The sequence below is a fragment of the Nothobranchius furzeri genome, chromosome 14, assembly GCF_043380555.1.
Source record: "Nothobranchius furzeri strain GRZ-AD chromosome 14, NfurGRZ-RIMD1, whole genome shotgun sequence".
Classification (NCBI taxonomy): Eukaryota; Metazoa; Chordata; class Actinopteri; order Cyprinodontiformes; family Nothobranchiidae; genus Nothobranchius; species Nothobranchius furzeri.
The window spans coordinates 54,441,245-54,466,132 of record NC_091754.1 but is presented as its reverse complement, the minus strand read 5'-3'; the positions used below and the strand labels follow the sequence as shown (position 1 = coordinate 54,466,132).

General features: G+C 41.9%; 1 protein-coding gene across 4 annotated transcripts in view; it reads left to right on the top strand.

The window, feature by feature from the left end:
- LOC107381054 (gamma-aminobutyric acid receptor subunit beta-3) overlaps positions 1-24,888 on the top strand; it is a 108,594-nt gene that overhangs the window by 53,829 nt on the left and 29,877 nt on the right. For all 4 annotated transcript variants that reach the window (XM_054743156.2, XM_054743155.2, XM_054743158.2 and 1 more), the window contains 3 exons: positions 11,726-11,946; positions 16,092-16,174; positions 18,282-18,419. In XM_054743156.2, the coding sequence (XP_054599131.1) occupies positions 11,726-11,946; positions 16,092-16,174; positions 18,282-18,419 (442 nt within the window). The remainder of the gene's footprint in view (positions 1-11,725; positions 11,947-16,091; positions 16,175-18,281; positions 18,420-24,888) is intronic.

Below are 24,888 nucleotides of genomic sequence, written 5' to 3'. Positions count from 1 at the left end.
TGCACAAGGCCTTTTTTTGATGACATTTGATGTGTTGCTTACCAAAGAAAGTAGTACTCATCTATATTCCTGTTTGGTGGCTTATGTTGCATATCTGAATGTTGGCAGCTGAAACCGTGTTTTGCCCTTGTTGTCTGCTGTCGCAAACAGCATCTGGTATTGCAGTTTATCACACACTTCTGGGACAGAGTTTAACGAAGGAAAAAAAGCCTCTTCTTCTTTACCAGCTATAGTGAAAGTAGCTTAAGTCATTTAAAATAATTCACCATAAAACTGAAACTGTATATATTTTTGTATCACAGCTATTGAAATTAAATTTGTTTCAGGTAAATTTATCACTGTATTTTTTTTATCTGCTAAAAAGTACTCCTAAAAATGTGATTTTCACAAAATACTGGAGTGAACTGGGTTTTCAAGCTGCCTCAATGTGTGATAATAATAATAATATTGGTAGGGATGCACTGATACCGGTATCGGTATAGATAAAAGTTAACCGATACCAGGGACCAATACCAATGCGGTTGTTTGAAAGTGGCTTCACTGTAACTTGGCATTTATGTTCACCTAATATTTTAGTTTTGTGATCATTTCTATTCATATATTTTACTTTTTATGTACCTCGCTGTTTTTTCCTGTTCAAAGCAGAGAAGAAAATAAAACTTGTATTCCAATTCATAGCATTTTTTTGTGTGGTAGAAGTATCGGTAATCAGTATCAGCGAATATTCAGATCTAAGTATCAGTATCGTATCGGTTTGGAAAAAAGTTGCATCCCTAAATATTGGTAATAGTAACATGCAGGTTGTAGTATGCAGGATGAAAACATGATACCCCTAGCATTAATGCTGCAATGGCAAATTTGGAAAACAAATTAGCTTAAAATGTTTTTCCATGCATCTTACCAGCGTTCTAACATAGTATAGCTAAAAATATATTGTGAAGTTAAAAAAAGCAACCATAGGACCATCCAGTTGTCCGTCTTGCCGAACTACCACAATTCCCTGGGTCCTCCATTCATTAAGCACTTGCATATTTCATAACAGAACACCACTGGTGTAAAAGGTTTTCCGCTAAATATCAGAGAAGGTATAACAGCCGGCTATTACCACTTCAACTTTAGGTCAAAGTACCCAAAAAGAAAAACAATTTGAAGTCACGGACAAGTAAAAACATTTGGCTGTAGAAAACAGCAACAGGTGTTTAGCACTGTCTTGTTTTCCCTGGCAAGACGGGTTTCCAGTTCAGGCAGAAGAGAAGATACCCGAGGGGAGGGGTGAGTGTTCCGTGACCATGTTTGCTTTCAAAACCTAGCTTGTTCTGTAGATTCGCTATATCAGTTTTAAGCTAGTTGTTGTGTTACAACCAGAGGGAAGACTTACATTATTTTAATCCCACTGAAGTGTTAAAGGAGTATTTGTTTTCCTTATTTAGTTTTGCTTCTTCAGTTCAGCATACATCCAAAGCTTTTATTGTGATAGCTTTTGTTAGCTGTTCAAACAACAAAGATGGCAGTCATACATGTTTAACCAAACTTTGTAGATGGTGGTATGGACCTTAAAATGCACTTTGACAGACTTTTAAAAAGTCGCTCTACTGATTTGGTCTTTCTGGAGGGTACAAATCTTTACTGGTTACCTATTGTTGTTTCTTTGCCCAAGAAGACAGTAGCTCTTTAAAAATGTAATTAAATACAGAAAACCAAATGAAAGAAGAAGAAGAAGAAGAAGAAGAAGAAGAAGAAGAAGAGATCTTTTCTATAGCGCCTCTCAAGATAAAAATCACGAGGCGCTTCACAAAAAAAAGTAAAAATATAGAAAAAGAATTTAGAAAATGATTAAAATTGTTTTTTTAAATGAGCAAAAAAAAGACAATTGTGATTTAAAAAAATGTAAAGAGAGAGAGAGAGTGAATAGGAAAGAGGGAAATCAGTGGATCCTGAGGAAGGTGGAATAGGTGGGGAGAGCAGAACAATGAGAGGGTGATGAAGGTCACACCAAAACCAGCTTGAACAAGTGAGTTTTCAGCTTCTTTTTAATGGAGACCTATAAAACCTATATAATCTTATCCTGAAATCACCAAGGAATAAATGGACAAAAACACAAATAAATGTACAGTATTCTAAAGCACCGTGGCCAAGAAGATTCAACAAAATAGAAACGTGACAAAAGCTATATAAGTAATAATAAAAGGCTAAAATAAATTACCATTCAACAGAAATTATGCTACAATGTAAGTTATGCTAATATCTTAAAAACACCAAAAGTAAATGAGAGACTAAAGCATTCCAGCCTATGAGATTTACAGTAGTGTTGTAAGTCTTATGGCAAGGTCCTGAATGCTGTTGTGTCTCTTACTTACTTGTTTGGTGTAATTAAAGAGACAATGTGTTAGGGCTGGGCAATAAATCGGAATTTATTGTTATCGAAAAATCTGACTTTTATCTAGATCATTTTCCCTTGTTAATAAATTTGATTAAAAAATGAAAAGATATGTGTAGGTTATGTAAGAATGTGACAGCCCCAACTAGTGGACAACTTTTGTTTCTGCGCATACCTGTAGTTATCGCCCATTTATTGTTATCGAGGTGAAATCTCGTGAAATTGATTTTAGGCCATATCGCCCAGCCCTACAATGTGTCGTTTTTGCTGTTAATCTCTGGAAATATCCATCAAAATGTTATTGAAAATGAATAAAATTATGTTCAGTTATTGAAAAATTTTGGCGGCTTCATACCGTATAACCATAAAAATCAGGTCAAAAGTACACAGGGCGCGGTACTAGCATCTTTGGGAGACGCTACTGTATATTAGATGCCACGTTTCCTTCTGGCCGACTCGGGGTCCTATGCCTGTTGATGACGTTCACACTAGATGATTGGCTGGACATGCAACTTACAGAAGATACGTTACCACGTCCGCAAATTTAATGACAAAGCTGCTAAACTCTTTCCAAAACATATGTGAAAGAACAGAATCGAAAAATAGATGCAATACATTTTGGCCGAGCGATGTTGCCGTCGTATGATGACGTCATCATCAAAGCGGAACCCCGATCAGACAGGGAACGAACAATGCCAGAAAACTATCATCAGCATTGCATTCTCTCGATGGAATTAACTGAAGGACCATCAAAGTCTGAGGAGTCACGCCCAGGTTGCATGCTTTCTGCTCCACAGGTAAACAACATTTATGATGATATGGTGTAAAACTACCTTTAAATGTATGTATGTACTCCCCCCTAGAGCCAGGAAAAAACACACTTAAGGTATTAGCATAACTTAAGTCTTGAATAAGTTCTGGTTGATCACCGCTTCTGTTGTATGCAATTTCATTTTAGTTTTTCACTTATGTTTTATTATTTCCACCATTTTCGCTTTTGTTGTGTTGGCTAAATACGTTTGTGTGGCAGCTTTTTGTTTTTTCGCACTGCGTCTTTTCCTTTTTGTTGTGGTTTTGGCATTTTATTGAACCTCGGGTCCACTGAACAATAGAGTGATACATGCTCTTTATTTCCTTTTATGTGGCCATAAATATTAAATTATTAGACAATTTAAGGAAAAAGCAGGATTCAGTCCCATTAGGTCTTGATGAGGACCAATGCTATTTTTATTGTCTATAGCAGCAGAAGGTAGGCCACTAAGGAATTCCCCGCACTGCGGTGATGCACCACCTTAAGGCCATCTTGAGGGATAGCTCCAAATTACATTAAACAAAGATTGCTTCACCAAACCAGGGTTCATATCTAGTATCACTTTCCAATGTGGAGAAGCAAACATAAAACTGAGCTTTTGTGTTCATATAAAGCAACATCGATATGTGAGACCTTCCTTTTGCCTTGCACTTAATCTACAGTTTCTCTCACTGCTTCCGTTGTATTGTGCCAGCTGGACGTGACAAACAGGATCGTTCCTTGAAACTGGTGTTTCCGTCATGACAAGGCACTGCAGAGAGATTAAAGTTGAATATGGGTCAGTTCACGTCAAAAACTTGTCTTATCAGAACTCTCACACACACCCTGAATGGAAATCATTATCCCCTCTGGTTAATTGAATAAGTGAGGCTTGCTAGAAAAATTTCCAGTGGTCACTGGCGTTATTAGAGACACAAACACGCACTAATCAGCCAACAGCAGCAGTGAAGCCAATTGTTATGGGGATACAGCGCTTTGTCAATAATTCATGCTGTTCAGTTCTAGTTCAGAGCTAACCAGAGCACACTTCCCTTTAAAACTACACAATTCTTGGGCAGGTGATGCAGAAGCTGTATTCCTTTTCATTTGAAATTCATTTTGATTGTCTCCATGCATGATTGATGAGGATTTCTTGGCCGCGTGTTTACACAGGCTATACACGGTTGATTTAAATCATTTATTAGCTTGCAAGGTGTTTGCTGAGCGGCCCACCTGCTGACAGTCTAGTGTGGAGATGCAAACCCCTGAGCATCATAGTGTTTGAGGAGAAAAAAGGTGAAAGGAGATGAAGGGAGAAGGGTGGGAATGATGGAGGGTAAAGTTGGAGTGGTAGTGGAAGCAGTGGGGAGTCAGATTCAGCCTAGCTGGGTCTGTGTTTTAGTGGTTCTAACATAATGCAGTCCATTTACTGTTCTGTTCTGGTAGGTGCTGGCAGGTTTCAGGTGTGAGGTTGATCAATAATAGCTGACTGTATCCAATCATTGGTTTGGTTCATCAAATTCAGTGTTCCTCAATTATTTTCTGTGATGCCCTGGGTGCCCGGCTTCCCCTGTTTCCTGCCAGAGAAAAGTTGTTAGAGCTATTCAATTCAATTCAATTTTATTTATATAGCGCCAAATCACGACAAGAGTCATCTCAAGGCACTTCACATAATAAACATTCCAATTTAGGTCAGTTCATTAAGCCAATCAGAAAAAATGTTTCCTATATAAGGAACCCAGCAAATTGCATCGAGTCACTGACTAGTGTCAGTGTCTTTACAGCAATCCTCATACTAAGCAAGCATATAGCGACAGTGGAGAGGAAAACTCCCTTTTAACAGGAAGAAACCTCCAGAGGATCCTGGCTCAGTATAAGCAGCCATCCTCCACGACTCACTGGGGATGGAGAACACAGAGCAGGCACAAACACACACACACACACACACACACACACACACACACACACACACACACCAAGCAATGTGTCTATGGTTACAATGTGATTTCTTAGTAAATATTCTGTTTGGCGAGAGATAAACTTTATTGTATTTATCCTAGTGGATCTATAACTAAACGGGTAAACTAGTAGTAGCACATCCAATGTCAAGGAAAGTAAAAAGTTATTATCAGGAGAGGGAGAATGTTTAAGTGATTAGCAGCAGTGTGCTAGACGATGGCCCCCTCCATGAGGCCACCACAGCTCAGCAGTAGGGCTGTCGCGGTAACCGCAAAAATGAAATATCGCAATATGAAGAAGCCCACCGCGCTGCATCATGGGCCACCGCGATTACTGAACTTGGTTCAACTCAATGATGCATGTTGAGAAGGATGGCTGCACTGGTATCAAAACGAAACGTTACTTCGCTCCTTTGGTAGCGCTTTAGTTTTCAGTACGTCAGCTGCTGCGCAGCCAGAGTCCTTGGCCGAGACAGAGCTGCCACCAGCGGCAAAATAATAATAATAAATGCTCGGAGACCTGCTGAAGTCCCGGACAAGCACTGCTTCTGCAACCGTCCCGAAGAGAGTTTGAGCTGAGCTGGAGCTCACTCGCTACCTGTAGGAGGAATGCATCCACCCTAAAGAAACCCCCCTGACATGGTGGAGCAACAACCGGGAGAGATTCCCTTTGCTCGCCAGTCGCACGCAAGTACGTGTGCGTTAGTGCAACGAGCGCACCATCCGAGAGGGTTTTCAGTGTTGCTGGAAATGTTGCCACCCCTCTCAGCTGCCACAGCTGCCCTCGGGCGCACTGACAGAGGCGAGGCTGCCGAGCACTGGCGCCACCAGTCCCTCCAACCACCAGCAGGCAAGGTGGGTTGGGGCAGCAGTAGCTCAACAGGTTGAGCGGGTTGTCCAGAAATCGGAAGGTTGCAGGTTCGATCCCAGCTCTGGACAGAGAATTCTGCTGTTGTGTCCTTGGGCAAGACACTTAACCCACCTTGCCTGCTGGTGGTGGTCGGAGGGACCGGTGGCGCCTGTGCTCGGCAGCCTCGCCTCTGTCAGTGCACCCCAGGGCAGCTGTGGCTACATCGTAGCTCATCACCATCAGTGTGTGAATGTGTGTGTGAATGGATGAATGATACACTGTAGTGTAAAGTCCTTTGGAGTCCTTACTCTGAGAGGTGCTATACGAGTGCGGGTCATTTATCATTTAGAATCACAAAGTGTAGTTTTTTACAATTAATCTAAGGAAATATCCATCAAAAAGCTGTTGTAAATAAATTAAAAGATGCTTTGTCGCTGAAAAATATTGACAGTTTCAAAACATATAACCATAATAATCTGTTCTAAAATACATGGGAGTGGGTCTAACCCCGGGTTTCCACAGGAGCCGTCAGCAGCACGTTACTGCAGCAGCACGTCTTGCTTGCGTAAACTGCTGCTTGGCCCTTCCCACGAGACGCGAAGCAGCAGGGGAGCAGCTGTCACCGCTCCCCACACGAGTGACTTCGTCAGTAAACACAACAACAAGCAGGAGAAAACTACAACATGGTTTGTGTTTTATGTTCTGTCCGTTTTATAATCGCCAATACGGACCTGAAAAACAAAGGAGACCGCTAGCTAGGTGATAACTTCTCACGGGGCCGCACATTTAGTAACATTTTTAAAAGTAAAGCGAGCGGAAGGCAGTACGTTCTTTATTCTGAAAATCTCGGGTGCTTCTCTCCATTTCCGCGTCCGATTTCCTGTCTTTCCTTCCCCAAACATGTCTAAATTGACCCGTTTCAGAGGCGTCGCGCGTAGGAAATAGAACCGGCGCGTAAAGGCCGCGACATGCTGCTCCTGAGACGCGGCCGACTCGTGCTGCTGACGGCTCCCGTGGAAAAGGTTCTGTTGATCACAGCGGTTCCTATCAGCAGCTGTGACGTGCTGCTGCAGTAACGTGCTGCTGACGGCTCCCGTGGAAAGCCGGGGTAAGTCTCTGGGCGAAGCCATACCAGTGATGAAAGGGAATCTGATGTCCTTATTTTGCTGCATTTTGCACTCCCAGGGCTTTTTCACCCTAATGGCCATCCATTGGTAAGGTCTTACTCAAACACAAAAATACTGCTTGCAATAATTTAGGTATGTACCGACCCCTATTGCCAGGGAAAATGCACACTGTCACAAGGACACAATGACAGTGACAAACTAAATGGGGCTCGAACAGCAACCTTCCAATTATGGGGCGATCACTTGACTCCTGTGCCATCGTCACACCAAATGCTGATAAAAGTAAAAATAAATTAGAGATATTAGTAGGGATGGACAATATATCGGCATCAATATCGGTATCAGCCGATGTTAGTCATATTTTAACATATCGGCATCGGTTTGATTTAAAAAACCGAGCCGATATTAACTTGTCTCCACTTGTTTGCCTGTTTCGGGGGGGGGGGGGGGGGGGGGGGGGGGGTTGATGTGTAATTGTTTAGTCATGTGAACAGTGCATGAAATCATCTCAGAACCATAAATGTGTGTGTTGTATGAACATAATAATGTAAATTCAGCTTTAATAATTTTCATTCTATACAAAATCTGCAGCTTTTAGAAGCATTAATGTCGGTATATCGGTTATCGGCCATAACGGTGATCTTAATATCGGTATCGGCCCAAAAATTTCATATCGGTGCATCACTAGATAGCATTTTTGATTGTTTTTACTGACAATAAATTCTAATATCTTTAAAAAATAATATTAAATATTAACATTTTAGTGTTTAGTATTGATCTTTTTTTTATAACGGTTACAAAAATGGATAATGATGGTAGAAGTAAAAGTTGTTGCTACTGGGTGCGTTTTCTCCCTGATCATTTCTGAATACTATCGTTTGAATTTGTTTTTGTTGCAGCCGGCTATTTAAACGTTACAGGCCCATGTCAGTATGCTTATGGCTCAGTGCCAGTGAGCGTTCCTAGTCCTGGTGTGTGACCAATCTGTACCCTGTGCTGACTAATATCTTCCACTCATCATTTCTCTGTGCTTTACTCAAAATATTCCTTGTTTATGAAATAAAACAGGCAGAACCTGCAGTGTTTTATGAGTCTTGGTAACACAGTGTTCCAGGCTGTGTAAGGAGACAAATAGCTGGAGTTATGTAACGTTTTTGGAAAGCCGAGCTCATCTCAGAATGTTTGGTTGTCCTTTTGATCTTTTTCTGGTGTGTGTTTGGTGTAAGCTTTAACAGTGCCGCACCATGGGGATATGTGGGCCTTTACCAGCACCAGCTTGGTGCAGGCTAGTTTCATTTCAACACCACAGCAGGCGGGGAGGAGATCATTACAGTGCCCTGGAAAAGACGGACAGAAGGGGGATAACCGAGAGACGCAGAAATAGAGAAGACAGACTGTTAGCTCGGGTGAAAGGATTATGGGACATGAAAAAACAGGGGGTTATATCCTGTGGTTGTACTTCTCTTCTTGTCAAAAAATAATTTAAACATGCTATATCTCTGACAAGATTGACAGGCTAACAGCTAGGCTCAGTAGGGTCATAGTGAATGGTGAGCATAGTGAAATATTTCTTAAGTAAAAAAATGTCAGAAATTGATGCAAACTCTTTTTTTTTATTACCTAGCTGCCCGTCTCTCAGTTTATGTTCATTTTGGGACAATAGTTCAGAGTGCTTTAAGCTTAACAGGAAATCCTACAATTTATTAGCTATTGATTTCCACTATTAAAAACCTTGAAATTTGAGATCCACCAAATATTAATACACTTAATAAGTAGTGGATCCCCCTATTGAAAAAGGGGGGCCGCAGGATGTGTTCCATCTGTTCAGGGGTTCTGGTGAGGAGGGTCAGTCGGATTGTCGAACCTCGGATTCAGGAGGAGCAATGTAGTTTTCGTCCTGACCGTGGAACACCGGACCAGCCGGACCTTTAGGGGGTCCTGGAGGGTGTGTTGCAGTTCGCCTAGCCAATCTACATGTGTTTAGTGGATTTGGAGAAGGCGCTTGACCACGTCCCTCAGGGAGCCCTCTGGGGGTACTTCGGGAGTATGGGGTACCAGGCCCTCTGATATGGGCTGTTAGGTCCCTGTATGATCGGTGTCAGAGCTCGGTCCGCATTGCTGGCAGTAAGTCGGGCTCGTTCCCAGTGAGAGTTGGACTCCGCCAAGGCTGCCCTTTGTCACCGATTCTGTTCATAACCTTTATGTACAGGATTTCTATGTAGGGATGGGTACCTTTGACATTTGAATCGATCCGGTACTTAACGGTACCAATTTTCGATACTTTTGAGTGTTTATCATTTTAATTCTCTTTTATAATTAAATATATATTTTTCTCAATATATAACAATATTTGATAAATATCACGATAAATAACATACAACTGTTTGTATTTTAACATCGTCCTTGTAGTTTTATAAGCTGATAATTAAACTGAAGCAAACATCTTTACTGTGAACTAAATTTACTGTGTATCTTCATTCCTTTTGCCGTCTTTTTTCATTTGATTTTTCCTACTGGGAAGCTAGAATTTCCGAGGAGAAAGCGAACGCACCATTAGATGATAACAATGGTGGCATAGGAAGCTAACATATCAAGCTAACGTTATCTTTAACAGTTTATTTAACTGCTGGAGCAGATTAAAACGATGATGCCTCACACTTAGATCGTTGTCACTGGTTTCATCTTGGCCCAATCACCCGTCGCATTTAGTAAAGTGAAGCCAAACTTTAGAGCGCATTCATGTTCTAGTTGGAAATTTGGAGTTCTGAGGAGAAAGCGAACGCACCATTAGCGGAACGGAAGCTAACATATCAAGGTAACGTTATCTTAAACATTTTATTTACCTACCGGAGCAAATTAAGATGAGGATGTCTCACTTAGATCGTTGTCTGTCGCTGGTTTCATCTTCACCCAGTTACCCATCACATTTAGTGAAGTGGACCCAAGCTTTAGCGTGCGCTCTTTCTACCATGCTGCTCTGTTTACAACTCGCTCGCAGCGACCGACGACATAACGCGCATGCGCAGCTGTCTTGCCAAGTTCTCGTTATGAAGGACGGGTACCGAAACGAGGCACCGTTTGAAACGACGTGAATCTGTGCACGGTCGGTACTATGGAATTCGGTCGGTACCTTAAAAAGTACCGAATTCGGTACCCATCCCTATTTCTAGGTGCAGCCAAGGTGTGGAGGGCATCCGTTTAGATGGCCTGAGGATCAGGTCTCTGCTTTTTGCAGATGATGTGGTCCTGTTGGCTTCATCAGAACATGATTTCCGCCTTTCGCTGGAGCGGTTCGCAGCCGAGTGTGAAGCAGCTGGGATGAGAATCAGCTCCTCTAAATCTGAGACCATGGACCATGGTCTTGATTAGGAAAATGGAAGAATGCCATTTCCGAGTCAGGGATGAGGTCCTGCCTCAAATGGAGGAGTTTAAGTATCTCGGGGTCTTGTTCACCAGCGAGGGAAAGATGGAGCGTGAGATCAATAGGCGGATTGGTGCTGCATCTGCAGTGATGCGGGCATTGTACCGGTCTGTCGTGGTGAAGAGAGAGCTGAGTCAGAAGGCGAAGCTCTCGATTTACCGGTCGATCTACGTTCCTACCCTCACCCATGGTCATGAGCTTTGGGTAGTGACCGAAAGAACGAGATCGCGGATACAAGCGGCCAAAATGAGTTTTCTCCGCAGAGTGGCGGTGCTGTCCCAGAGATGGGGTGAGAAGCTCAGTCATCCGGGAGGGGCTCGGAGTAGACCCGCTGCTCCTCCACATCTGTTGGCTCGGGCATCTTATTAAGATTCCACTTGGACGCCTCCCTGGTGAGGTTTTTTGAACACGTCCATCTGGGAGGAGACCTAAAGGTAGACCCAGATCATTTTAGAGGGACTATGTCTCTCAACTTGCCAGGGAACAACCTGTGATTCTCTCGGAAAAATTGGCCCAAGTGGCTGGGTAGCGGGAAGTGTGGGCCTCTCGAGTTAGGCTTTTGCCTCCGTGACCCGACTCCAGATAAGCGGGAAAAAAATGGATGGATGGGTGGAGTAGTCAACAAATGTTGTTGTTGAATTTTAGGTATAAAAATAATGAAATACACATTTTCACAGAATAAAAATTACATTTCATAAATTCTATGTTTAATATGAAAAGTCTTATTCTGTTGATACTGTATTTCCTCCGTAGTATCGGTGCATCTCCATGTCCTATTTCTAGAAATGAAACTGTGAATTATAATTTAAATCCTACAAATGATGAACTATAAAATTAACACAAGAAGACACGGAAGACCTCTGAGGCTCTTGCGCACGGCAGTGGGGCTTTTCAGAAAATACCTATTGGAATAACAAATTAGCTGTGACCTATGAGGATTATGCATCAAAATGTTAGCATAAATTTCTCTCAGTTACGAGTTAGGAGTGAGAACTGCAACCTGACATTTAGTAAAATTATAAACAAGCCATAAAAATCCTCCGTTTGAGCAGAAGTCACAATAATTCACTGCAAGTGTCCATTTAGATAAATTGAACGAAAACATATTTAAAAAGCTTTTAGGCGTTATAAAGTTTAGCTTTGTGAATCCCAGCAGCAGAATCAGTATTCTCATAGTGCTTTCTGCTCTGTTTTATCCACAGGACTACACCTTAACTATGTATTTCCAACAGTACTGGAGGGACAAGCGTTTGGCCTACGTAGGGATCCCCCTAAACCTGACTCTGGACAACAGGGTGGCTGACCAGCTCTGGGTCCCTGACACCTACTTCCTCAATGACAAGAAGTCTTTTGTTCACGGAGTCACTGTGAAAAATCGCATGATCCGCCTGCATCCAGACGGAACCGTTCTCTATGGGCTAAGGTATGTTTACTAGTCTTTTCATTCATTTTTGAGGTTTCCATGTAAATGTATCTATTCCAAATTTCCAAATGGTCACAAAAGTGTTCCGGATAAGGTCTAAACTCATTTGGCAGAGGGAGTGCAAAACACACTGGCATGTCCATTTAATTCACAGGAAGCAGGTGAGTCATTAGCACTAGCGCTAGCGGCGAGCCCCCTGCTTGCTCCAGGGAAGGCCTCTGCCTCGTCCTCACGTTATAAGTGTTACAGCTTAGAAAGCAGAGGGTAGCAGAGTCGCTCTACTGCAGTCTTTTGGCTAAAAGTGCCCACCGACCTTCGTTAGCTTTAGTTAGCTCATGGGCACAGAGTTTGATAGGTGTCAATCATCTGCCCCCACCCTCACAGCCCCGCTCTCAGCTCCCCCTCTTTGCCCATTTTTGTATTTTCCGAGACTGACGAGACTTATGTGACGACGTCAAGATGGAGGTGGTGTGAACCGCCCACTGGGCTTCAGTTTATCTCTTCAACAACCTACGAGTGATGGCACAAAGGTTCCATCCATACAGTCAACAGTTTTAACATGATTCAGTTAAATCCAATGAGAGAATGCAATGCCGTTGCTAGTTTTCTGGCGCTGTATATTCCGTACTGTAATGTCCTGCACCTGCTGATGACGTCATACCACGTTAATATATTTTTTCGAATCTGTTTTGCGCAGGTTGTGGAAAGATTTTAGCAGTTTTGTTGTAAAATTTGTGTTTCTTACTACCTAAACGTTTTGGAACATGGTAATATAACGTCCGTAAGTTGTACGTCCAGCCAATCATGTAGTGGGACACCATCGACAGGCGTAGGACCCTGAGCTGGCCAGAAGGAAACATGGCGTCCCACAAAGTCCCTAGACCCATGCCCTATGTAGTTTAAACCCGATTTTTATAGTAATTTGGTACGACGACGCCAGTATTTTTCAACGACTGGAATTGTTTTATTCATTTTCAACAACGTTTCAATGGATATTTCCAGAGATTTAAGATAAAACCTATACACTGTCTAATTAAAGTCCTTGGTCTCGCAGTCTACTTGTCAAATCCTCCTTTTACTTGCCTGTATTTTTTCTCAGTGAGTACACACAATGCAAAGGTGTGCTTCTAGCTTAGTTGAAATGTCTTTATTTTTGTTTTAGTTGATCATTTCCACTGGCAGCTTGAGAGGAGTTTGCATGACGATCCATGAATATGGATGCATGATTTGAATCATCAGTGAGCATTGGGAGTGTGTGTTTCTGTCTTTTTTTACGTGCACTTGCATTTGCATCTGTCAGTGTTTGTTCTTTAAAGTCAAACAGCTCTGCCTGATTATGCAGGTGGAGTTCAGAGAATTTAGCCTTGTTGGCTACTTATAGGCCTTTCAGGAGATCAAAGGGAAGCAGATGTGTGACGCGGCGTTGTTTGGTCTGAGCTGTTACGTAAACGAATGTCAGGCGAAGTTGAGGATCAGACAGTAAACAAGTTGCTACTAAGGTGTTTGGAAAATTCAAACTAAATTCCCTTTTTTCTTGTATGTTTGTGAACATTAAAGCACATTCCATTTGGAGGTTTTTTATACTCTGGGAAGTTTTAATGTAAAATAATTGCCATCCAAACCCTTTAAAGGTGCAATATGTTAAGCTGCCAAGCCATCCTATGTACAGTATAAGAATATAGAGGCTGGCCACGGCTTATGGACCGAGCTCAGTCGTAGGGCAGATTCTACGGTTGTCCTTCAGTCTCCTCGAGCTACTGGAAAATGAACAACACGATGTACCCACACTGCGTAAGTCAGTCAACAGGGCTCAACCAACTGTCAAAGAAGACGAAAACATGCTACAATATAATAATAGCTTATTGCCTTTTTGTGTTAACCTGTAATCTTCTTATTTTCTTCCTTTTCAAGTGTATGTGCTGCTGTATTCTATTCTGTTCTATGCTTTTTTGAAGTAAAGGACCTCTATCTGCTCTTGACTCAAAGAAAAGCTCGAGTCTAAATAGCCTAAAGTTGATACCAGAGCTGTTACCATCTTTGTTTTTTCACTCAGTCGCAGTAGCATCCAGCTCACCAAACCAACAGAGTGCTGTGATCAAGCCACAAGACTGTTCTGGCCTGCTGTGGCTCTAACCCCTATTTCACACTGGAAGCATCAGTGCCGCGGAATGGCAGCAGAACGTCACTGCTTCACATAGAATCCATTATAGTCTATGGGGGTGTTTCAAACCAGTTGTGTTGCGGCAATTTTTGGGTGCATCCCAGAAGTGGCTCCCTTCTTAGCTACTGAGTCGCTAAAGATAGGCTTGGGTTCTATTTTTGCCGTGAGTTGCTTCTGGACCCCAAGGCGTTCGCGGACCAGATTGGAGATGTAACCTCTCCAACGTGTCCAGGGTCAACACGGAGGCCTCCTGCCGGCAGGACATGCCCGAAACACCTCCCCAGGGAGGCGTGCAGGAGGCATCCTGACCAGACGCCCAAACCACCTCAACTGACTCCTTTCGATCCGGAGGAGCAGCGGTTCTACTCCGAGTCCCTCCCGAAAGTCCGAGCTCCTCACCCTATCTCTAAGGCTGAGCCCGGCCACCCTACGGAGGAAACTCATTTCGGCCGCTTGCATCCGCGATCTCGTTCTTTCGGTCATTACCCAAAGCTCATGACCATAGGTGAGGATTGGGACGTAGATCGACCGGTAAATCGAGAGCTTGGCTTTCTGGCTCAGCTCCCTCTTCACCACGACAGATCGGCTCAGCGTCCGCATCACTGCAGACGCTGAACCAATCCGGCTGTCGATCTCCCGATCCCTCCTACCCTCACTCGTGAACAAGACCCCGAGATCCTTAAACTCCTCCACTTGAGGTAGGACCTCTCCCCCGACCCGGAGTTGGCAAGCCACCCTTTTCCGGTCGAGAACCATGGTCTCAGATTTGGAGGTGCTGATCCTCATCCCAGCTGCTTCACACTCGGCCGCAAACCTACCCATTAAGAGCTGAAGATCAGAGCTGGATGAAGCTAGGAAGACCACATCATCCGCAAATGCAGAGACGAGATTCTCCTGCCACCAAACTCGACACACTCCACACCACGGCTGCGCCTAGAAATTCTGTCCATAAAGGTGATGAACAGAACCGGTGACAAAGGGCAGCCCTGGCGGAGTCCAACCCTCACCAGGAACAGGTCTGACTTACTACCGGCTATGCGGACCAAACTCACGCTCCTCTGGTAAAGGGACTGAATGGCCCTTAACATAAAGCCACCCACCCCATACTCCTGGAGCGTCCCCCACAGGGTGCCCCTGGGGACACGGTCATAAGCCTTCTCCAAATCCACAAAACACATGTGGATTGGTTGGGCAAACTCCCATGCCCCTTGCAAGGGTATAGAGCTGGTCCACAGTTCCACGGCCAGGACGAAAACCACATTGCTCCTCCTCTATCTGAGATTCAACTATTCCTAATAACCATTCCTAATATAAAGACGTATTTTCTTGGTGTAACTTTAACCTGTTAGATAATTTCAAAAATAGCTTTCTACATCTGAGTCCCAACTAAACCAACCATCCAGTGGATCGCTGCCAAGCAGCCGGCTTTTTAATCAGGCCAGACTTCACCAAAATGATTCTGAATTTACATTTGACTTTGCTGCTTATTTTAGCTGTCTGATTCTCACATGTCTGAACCAAAACCAAAGGGATAACTCTTCGTGACCCACTTCAGATGAGCACACTCTGCCAAAAACCTCTTCCCACTATTCCATTTTCATATTCACAAATTTGCACCTAATCGTAGGATGGGATGGCGGCCAGTTATGGTGTCAGGGAATGATTGTTCTGTCGCTGATTTATGGTTTAATTATGCATATGCAGCGGCATCAGCATATTTGACTCAGAGGGGCTGCTGTAATCAGATTTTAGGGTGACAATACCTCCTGTAATATGAGACTGGCTGAGAAACATGTAGAAAAGACAAATAGACTTTTAGTTTCCTTTAAATATGATAGACTCAGTCAAGTTCTCAGTGCTTTAAAGCTAATTTCATTAGCGCTTATGCTTTTAGGTAGATGCTTATGGTAACTTGCGTCTTTATTTCAATGGTTTGTGTGGTTTATGTAGTGTTTGCTCATCTCTTTTCCGTTGTCCTTTTCAGAATAACTACTACAGCTGCTTGCATGATGGACCTTAGGAGGTATCCCCTGGATGAACAGAACTGCACGCTGGAAATAGAGAGCTGTGAGTCTTGTTCATTCTGCTCCACAAAGACATAAACATGAAGCTCATTTCATGAATTTGATAGACCACTTCCATAAAGACCACACGCTGACAGTTGACATTTTGAAAATGAAGAGACAGTAAGATATTTGGTTTATTACACAAGATCTCTGTTATAAATACTGTAAGCCTGGCTCAGTATAACCCTGGTGATGTCACCTAGGGTATTTTTGTCAGACGTTAAACAGTTCCTGCAGGAGACCCAAAATAACTCACTATATGAGACAAATTTGCCCCTTTGAGTTCAAATTCACCCTCTTAACAGTTGCTTATTGGTTGAGGCAGATTAATGACATAAGAGAGTCAAGGAAATGGTCACAAACTTGTCATTGATCCATTTCCATGATGAATCTATGGACAAGCCCAAACAAAGATGAGACTAGAGCTCTGGTAAAAGTAAAACATAAAATTAGTTAAAACACATTTTCACATAGAAAGTTGTGGGATTTTGGAGAAATAGGTGAAAAAATCCTGGCCACTTTGGAGTTTTATAGTTCAGGTCGACATCACAGCAGAAACATCAAAGTATAAACAAGTTATGAATGAAGTGGTTTTTGGATATCAGCTTTAGTTTTACTTTATTTTTTCTCAAAAGTCTTCGTTTGATTCAAATGAGTGTGATGACATCACATACTCTTAAAGGGATACTTGTCAACTTTCATATTTTTAAATAATTTTCTTGAGCCCAGTACGTGCTAAAATGACCCTTTAGTGTTAATGAAAGGCCACCCAGCCCCCACGGCCCCTGTGGCCAGAATATTGCACTTGCAACTTCAGATTGGCGGGCCGCTCTGTTGGGACCTGGTGCTGCAGTCTGGTTCCAGCACATTTCCTGCATGTTTTAGATCATGAACACAGTTGATTTGTTTGATTGTAGTAATGAACTGCTCCTGTAGACACTAATGAAGGCTGGGACACATTTCAGCTGTTAGATTAAGGTGTTAAAAAGACAAACGCACAGTGAGGAGGTTTTGCTTTCGGCTCTACAAACGGACACTAGGGGTGCTAAAAGCAAGCCAAAACTGTCAACTTTCAAAAATTCAGAATTTACTCACATAAAATTTACATTTGATAAACAAAATATTGGTGCTGTTGCCCGGTGTGTCTTACAGTGTGATAGGACTTTGTGTTTTCTCCCAACCCCCCTCAGGGAAGAAAACGTTTCATCATTAAATAGGTGACCATTACATTGTAGATCACATTTTTGTCCCAACGTTAGAAATTGAGGTTTCTTATAACTCCTCAAACATCCTAGAACTCAGTAGACACATTAAAATTGATTGTTTAATGTTCAGAAATTTTCCCGGTGCAAATTTCAACTTTTGAACACTGAACTTTAGTTAAATATTTCTTTGTGATCTGAGTTTCTATCCGTGTCTAATTGAAGAACCATGTCAGTGAGAGAGATTGGGGGGTATAGACAGGTTTGTGGTTACCTTGGTAATGCCATTAATCAATGATGGTTACTAGTTGACCTTAAATGCTCACTGCAAATTTTAAATTTGTGGGTGTTTCAGAAACATTAATCTATCATTTCAATGTGAAGACCTTCTTACTTCGTACCTTCATTGGCCATTTAGAAAACTTATGATAATTATAGTAGATTCACAAATCAAAACTGATGTATTTGGAATAAAATGTATCCAACACATTGTAGCAAATTGCTGTGAAGATAATTATGAGCTCAGAACTCTGCTTGTTTTCATGTTAGCCTTTAATAGGGGTATAATTTACCCCAGGCATTCACGTGGTAATCGAGAAAACAGTGTTCTTAATTATGAGTTATTCAAGAAGATAAAGTGTAAGAATGGAGTGCATGCTAGATTTTCATGCAGGAAATGAATAAAGTATGAGGTCTAAATTAAAACCCTCCTGAAGTGTGGTGAACCTGTTAAATGTCTCGCTTTTTCAAAGCAACGTCTGGCTCTTGGAATCAACATCAAACGTTTTTTTTCCCTTCCCAAATGACAGCCCAGTTGGACGATCAGCAACACTGCATATCTTGGTCTCCAGCGATGCTTTTGACAGATGGTTACACCTTGGTGTATGTGTGTTTCTTCTTCTACAGATGGCTACACCACAGATGACATTGAGTTCTACTGGAAAGGAGGCGAGTCGGCCGTAACCGGGGTGACGCGCATCGAACTGCCACAGTTCTCCATCGTTGATTACAAACTAGTGTCCAAAAATGTCGTCTTTTCCACAGGTAAATGCCAGATTGGAATGTGGAGTAGTCCCCCCCCCCCCCCCCCCCCCCCCGCAAAAAAAAAGCAGCAATATCGATGCCAATCCATGGCTGGTACCATCAGAGTCACTGTTGTTTCTCAGTGCTTTTAATTGGGTTGAAATGAGGAAAAGTCTGCCTTTGAAGTACCTAATGTACCTGTGATTGATGCAAGTGTGCTGAAGTGGCACTTGACCAAAATAGAGCATAAATCACGGACCAAATTATTTCCACATCAGATGGTTCTTGACCCTTTGAGGTGATGTTTTAATTGGATTATTGGATTTGTCGTAGCACTGCAAGTCAAGACCTCTAACAACCTTTGTTTCAAGTTTGTGTCGAGCTCTAAGTCAGTGGCTGGAGTTGAGAAGTGGAAATCTGATAAAGATTTATGTGTTGATGTTCCTCCATGATAAAAGTTTCAAAGCTTTTGCTAAAGTTGAGTTTCTATAGGGAACAAATAAATGTCTTTGAACCAGTGGTTACCAAAGTTGGAGTGGGTGCCCTACTGTAAGTTCCACATCAAGTTTTGCGGTTTTGGGGTGATCTCTCGAAATTAAATAAAGATGTAATGGTGTAAAAGCTAAAGCACATTATACATTTGTAAATAGGTATATGGATCAGTGTTTCCCTTCCAATTAGGGCTGGGCAAGATGGCCTAAAATCAATATCATGATATATTGAGGATTTCACCTCGATAACGATAAATGGACGATAACTACAGGTATGCACAGAAACAAAAGTTGTCCACTAGATGGGGCTGTCAAGTGTATTACGTTGAGTCACATTTTTACGTGACTCAAGGTGGTACAACTTCTTAAAGCGACATGAATGTTGCCAACCTACACATCTTTTCATTTTTTTATTATCAAATTTACTGACATGGGAAAAATTATCTCGATAAGAGTCAGAAATTTTGATAATAATAAATTTTCGATTTACTGCCCAGCCCTACTTCCAACAGTGTTTATTTAGAATTTGAGCAATATTTTTGTAGCTCAGTCGATATTTTGTTGTTGAAAGTCTTTGTTGTTCAAAAACTAAGGCTACCACTTCAATAATTTGTTGGGTACTTTACTTCCTCAAACCCTCAAGATATGTGATATTTCTAATTCAAGGAGCACTACACAGGGATGCTTGCTCATAGAATCAGAATCAAGACTTTTTCGATCGATAGCAAAATCATGATTATTTATTATTATCACTCTTTAAGCCCAGACTACGTTTGGCTGTTGCACAGGAGTTTGTCACGTCACACGGTGAGGACTCTAGAGAGGTGGCACACTGTACAGTCCAAGATTTTAGAGAGCCAAACTGCACAACTTCCTAGCAGGACACACTAATGTCACAAGCATACTCGCTTAAAAGCATACGTCACTAAAAGCTGACAGATACCCAAGACAACAACGATGAAAAGAAGAAAATACACCACCGTTAACACTTCCTTTTTTAGAGTTCAAACCAAACTCCAAAAAGGAGTGGTCCACGTGCTCCTACGAGTAGCCTCCACTGTTGCTAATGTTGCTAATTCTACTCTTGCATTGTACTATTATCACTAGTTGTTCACGTCACTCTCTGGGTGTATTTTCATTGGTCGGTTGCGGATGGGAGCCGCAGGTTTTCAAGCAATGCCTAAAGACAATTGGAGGTTGAATTTGGTCGTGAGGGTGCTCGAAAAGCTGTCGCTGGGCTGGTAAGAGACTAGCAAATCACCCTCACATTTACCGTTTTTTGTCACGACGCTGTTCACTAAGAGGAGTTTGTCTAGGATGGCCAAAAAAAAAAACGCAGTGTGACCCAAGTTTTTATATGAAAAAAACGGTAAATTCAATTCAGTTCAATTCAATTCAATAATACTTTATTAATCCCAGAGGGAAATTAGAGTTTCAATACACACAATTCTGAGATCAGACATACATACATGACAAGAATTGGTGACTGGTCATTCGCAACCCGAGTCGCGCTACCGTAATAGATCAAGAGGGTTTATAGATAGAGTCGGGGGGGAGGAATACATACTGTGAACTACTTCCTACACCAAGGACTCTAATGTACTGCTATAAAAACACTAAACTTGTTCACGAGTAGGATGGTTCAAAAGATCGACTATTTTCAACGAAGGCCAAAAGGCAAAAGCTAACCCTTATTTATGGTCATGAAATTTGGATTGGGACTGAAAAGAATGGAATCCCAGGAACAAGGAGCTGAAAAAAAGAACTCTCCTTCTCCTCATCAAAGCTGTCTTCAATTAGAAGGTTTCTGAGCACATCTCAATAGGAGGAGAGCCCAGGGCTAACCAGGAATTCTCTATAGAGATTATGCCTCCTGTCTTGCCTAGGACTTTCTTTGGATCGTCTTATGACAGGCATGTCCGAAGTCAGGCCTGGGGACCATTTGTGGTACTCGGACAGACTTTGTGTGGCCTCCAACTGCATTTCTATTTCTCAAGTAATCTGTTCATGTAGACTGGGGGCAACAGCGCTAAGACATAGTCAGATACCTGCCTCCTAACCAGAGGGTTTCAGGTTTGCATCCCGTTTAGTCTATTGTAGTCGTATATGTTCAATACGATTGACACTCGCCACGTTTACATGCGCATATTTAATCGGATTGAATGCCCGATCAGATCGAAAATTCTGCATGTAAACATGTCAATCGGAATATTCTGATCCGATTCGGCCTGAGAGAGGTGGTTTATTCCGTTCTTCATTCCGATTGACATGCATGTACACAGCCATTCGGATTGTTGGGGTAAAATAATGCCCACTGCGCATGTGTGAAACAGCGAGCGGGCCTCTCCGCTGTCATTTGGACTGCCTGACTCCAAAAATGACGGCGTAATTAATGAGCGGCGGCTTTTAAATCCGACGACAAGCCGTCCCCGTTTCAGTAATATTTAATTCAGAACTTGCATTTTGTGGAAGTAAAATAAAAATCAGATCATTGCACAAATCACTCAACAAACATGTTCAAATCTATACTGGAAATACGCAGGTTTATCGCAGGGGTTGCAGCGCACGGATCCCCGTTTCTGTCAGCTTTGAACGCAGCAGCTTCTGCAGCAGGTGATGGAGACGCGCTTGTAAAGAACACAGGATAATACGGGTTGTACAGACCTGATTGGAGGCTTATGTTGGGTAGGTAAACGTCCTCCGTTAAATATTCTGGACGACAGTAAAGTCCGTGTTAAAAGCACGTAAACGCAGATGACCTGAGATGCGGATTGTAAATGATGAACACAGGCTTCTAAACTTTCTGAACATCTTCTGATATTTTGTTTGAACTCTGTGCCGCAGCGCAGCAGCACAGCTGTCACTTCAGACCCACGGACCAGCTGGTCAAGAGGCAGAGACATAACCCTCCCTTATTTTAATCAACAATAAAATGCAGCAAAGCATATATCTGCAGTTATTCACTGAAGAAAACGTAACTTCTATGAGCTAAATAAAAATATTAAATTGAAGAAATGGATCAGGAAAGCAGGAAGAATAGTTATTTCTGTTTTTACATTTTTCATTTTGTTTCATGGCGTTTGTTTACAATTTTTCTTTCGGGAAAGGCAACTCTGCGCATGCTCAACCTATTAAATCGGATTAAATGCTTGGTGCATATGTACGCACGGCATGATCGGATCATTTCAGTTCGTGTCCATGTAAACAGAGATTCAGAAATTCCGATCAACCAAGATTTCAATCGGACTGAGGAAATTTGGCACATGTAAACGCAGCTACTGATTGTCTGGTGTTGGTCAGAGAGATCGTTGTGCTCCAGGGTAGCTGTTGCTACAGGTGTAGTATGGGTGAATGGGTGAATGACTGTAGGTGCCATGACAGGCCATGCTTTTTCAGATTTTTGATAATGTGCCTATTTTAAAGAGTATTTTCTTTAAACTATAAATTCATATATATATATATATATATATATATATATATATATATATATATATATATATATATATATATATATGTGTGTGTGTGTGCATTATTTTACAAAAACACACCACTGCCCGAGGAGGAGTTGCAGGTTAGAGCCCTGCGGGGGGAAAGGGAACATGCGAAACCCAATCCAAATCTCATGGGAGCGGAATGCCATTAAGTTGAATATGTGGGAAGCGGGTGGCTACAAATAGACTTTGAGTCCCAAAACTGGGGAGTATTATCCAAAACATGGAAAATCTTGTGTAAGCAAATGCATGCATATTTGATCTTAAAGCATGCTTTTTTGTCTATTAAGTTGTGGGTCTACGGGTGGATGTTAAAGGTTTTTCGTTATCGCTCGGAAATTCACCTCTAGTGTGTTTCTATGGACAAGGCTGTTTTATGTTTACCTCTTGGGTCTGGTACCTTCATGACCTGACCTTGGGAAAAAGATGGATGGAGACAGTCTCACTCTATCACGTGCATCCCATCCCTTAAGTTCACATGGAATACAGGCCCTAAAAAACGATAAGAGAAGAGGGACATACTTACTATAAATCCTGAGACGTCAATGCTGTCATTAAGTGGTGTCGCAAAGCGCATCAATCAAGCGATATTTATAGGACCACAACTGGGATGTTCTTTATCTCTCGGAGCCAGCAATTAAAAGACACTGTGACACATTAAGGCAATTTGTCAGGTTCCTGCATGTGAAAAACATTCGCCGTATCACATTTCATGTTGTAATTAATGCCCGCAAGCGATGTGGGGAAATAATTCAGCAGTATGCCTTTCCCGGGGGTAGGGGTAGGGGCATCCCTCTGATACACAGTGACATTTTCATTCTCACACAGAAGTCCTACATTAATTTTTATGCATACGTTTACACCCGGATACTTTACCATGGCCACCAGATGAGCTTGGCACATTTCTTCCGCAGTTGGGAAGTAAAAGCCGTGTGACATTTAGAAATAATTAATTCTAGCAGCAGTGATGCTCAAGAGGAAGACATGCGAGCTTACAGAAAGGACATCACACATTTGTTTGCTTTTTTGAGGGTATTTTTAACACCGTACCTCCCTTCCTACATGTGTCTTTTTGAGCTGTTGATCAAACAATCACATATTTTTTTCTTTGCTCTTGGCCTCATTTCCGAAACGTGTTTACTTTTGCTTATGAATGTTGCACATGTGCTGCGTTGCATCCTTCCTGGCTGTTTACGGTCGTCAGGCTTCTTGTCAGGCACGTACGGCAATAAAGTGCACTTGTTTGCAGAAGTAGCGAGTCCCCTGCGGGTGGAGACCATTGAAGTTTTGTGACCAGTCATCTTGGTTGGGGTGTGTGAAGTACATCAAAGGCGCCCTGCTCTGCAAGTTAATGATCAGGTCTCCTCCATTACATGTGTGGGGCCTTCATTCCCTTTTCCATCGCTTCTAGTTGCATTTTCTCTGTGTTTTCTTTAGACTTTCCAACCGTTTTCGGACTTATTTTGCTGATTGTCAAAAACGGTGTTATTTTTACACTAATCATCCTGATCTAATGGAGAGAAGTGGTAAACATGTATGACCAAACGCTGCAACATACATGATCAGAGGAAACTATTATGAGTTTTTGAATCATGTTTAGATGGAGCCAATTCCAGGAACTTGAAATATTCACTTGTATCTATATTTGATTGCTTTTGCATAATTTGACACCGGGGGCTTGAATTTTTCCTTTTAGGTTTGTGTGTTTTCAAAAACAGAAAATCCTTCATTAAAAGCTTTTGGAAGATTTTTTTTAATTGCCCCAAAAGGCCTAATTATTAATTAACCTACCAATGGAAAATCATAATTATGCCTTAGCTAATCTTCTTCCATCTACAAAAAGATAAATACATTGTTTAAAAATTAAGTATTTTGTTTTCCTGTTTATGGAAGAGGATTAGGCCCACTGAAAAGAAACAAAATAAAACAAAAAAGAATTCAGATTTTAATTCCAGAATTCTGACTTTTTCTCCGAACTTTGTTTTTTTATAAGTATTTAAAAAAACGTGGTATAAATGCTTTCTCAGGGAACCTGCTTTTTAAAAGTTACTCCATTTATTTTGTTGTGCTATAAATTACACAAAATTCAGACTTTTGAATATCAGATTGACTAATCACCAGTTAGTCGAGCACATTTTTGCAAGTCAGATTTCAGTTGCACTCTAACCATGAATGGGACACCAAATTACCATTCTTATGCGGCACACAATTTGAACCCAATGGACTCGGTAAGGAGTCCACAAGCACTTCCGGCAACAAAGTTGTTCCATAAACATGCTTAATACTCACCAGTATATGCAAACTGCACGCGTACTTAAAGGGGCATTATGGAAGTTTGACAGCCAAAACATGTATAGAAATAATAAATGTCTTCTTCATACATTCTCCTGCAATGCCCTGGTCCTGTAGAATGAGCCCTGGCATTTTTACTGTGATTGCCTGTTTTTCTGTAAAATCACAGAAAAAGAGAGATGCTCGGGTCGAGCAGGCTGCTTCATGCGCGTTCAC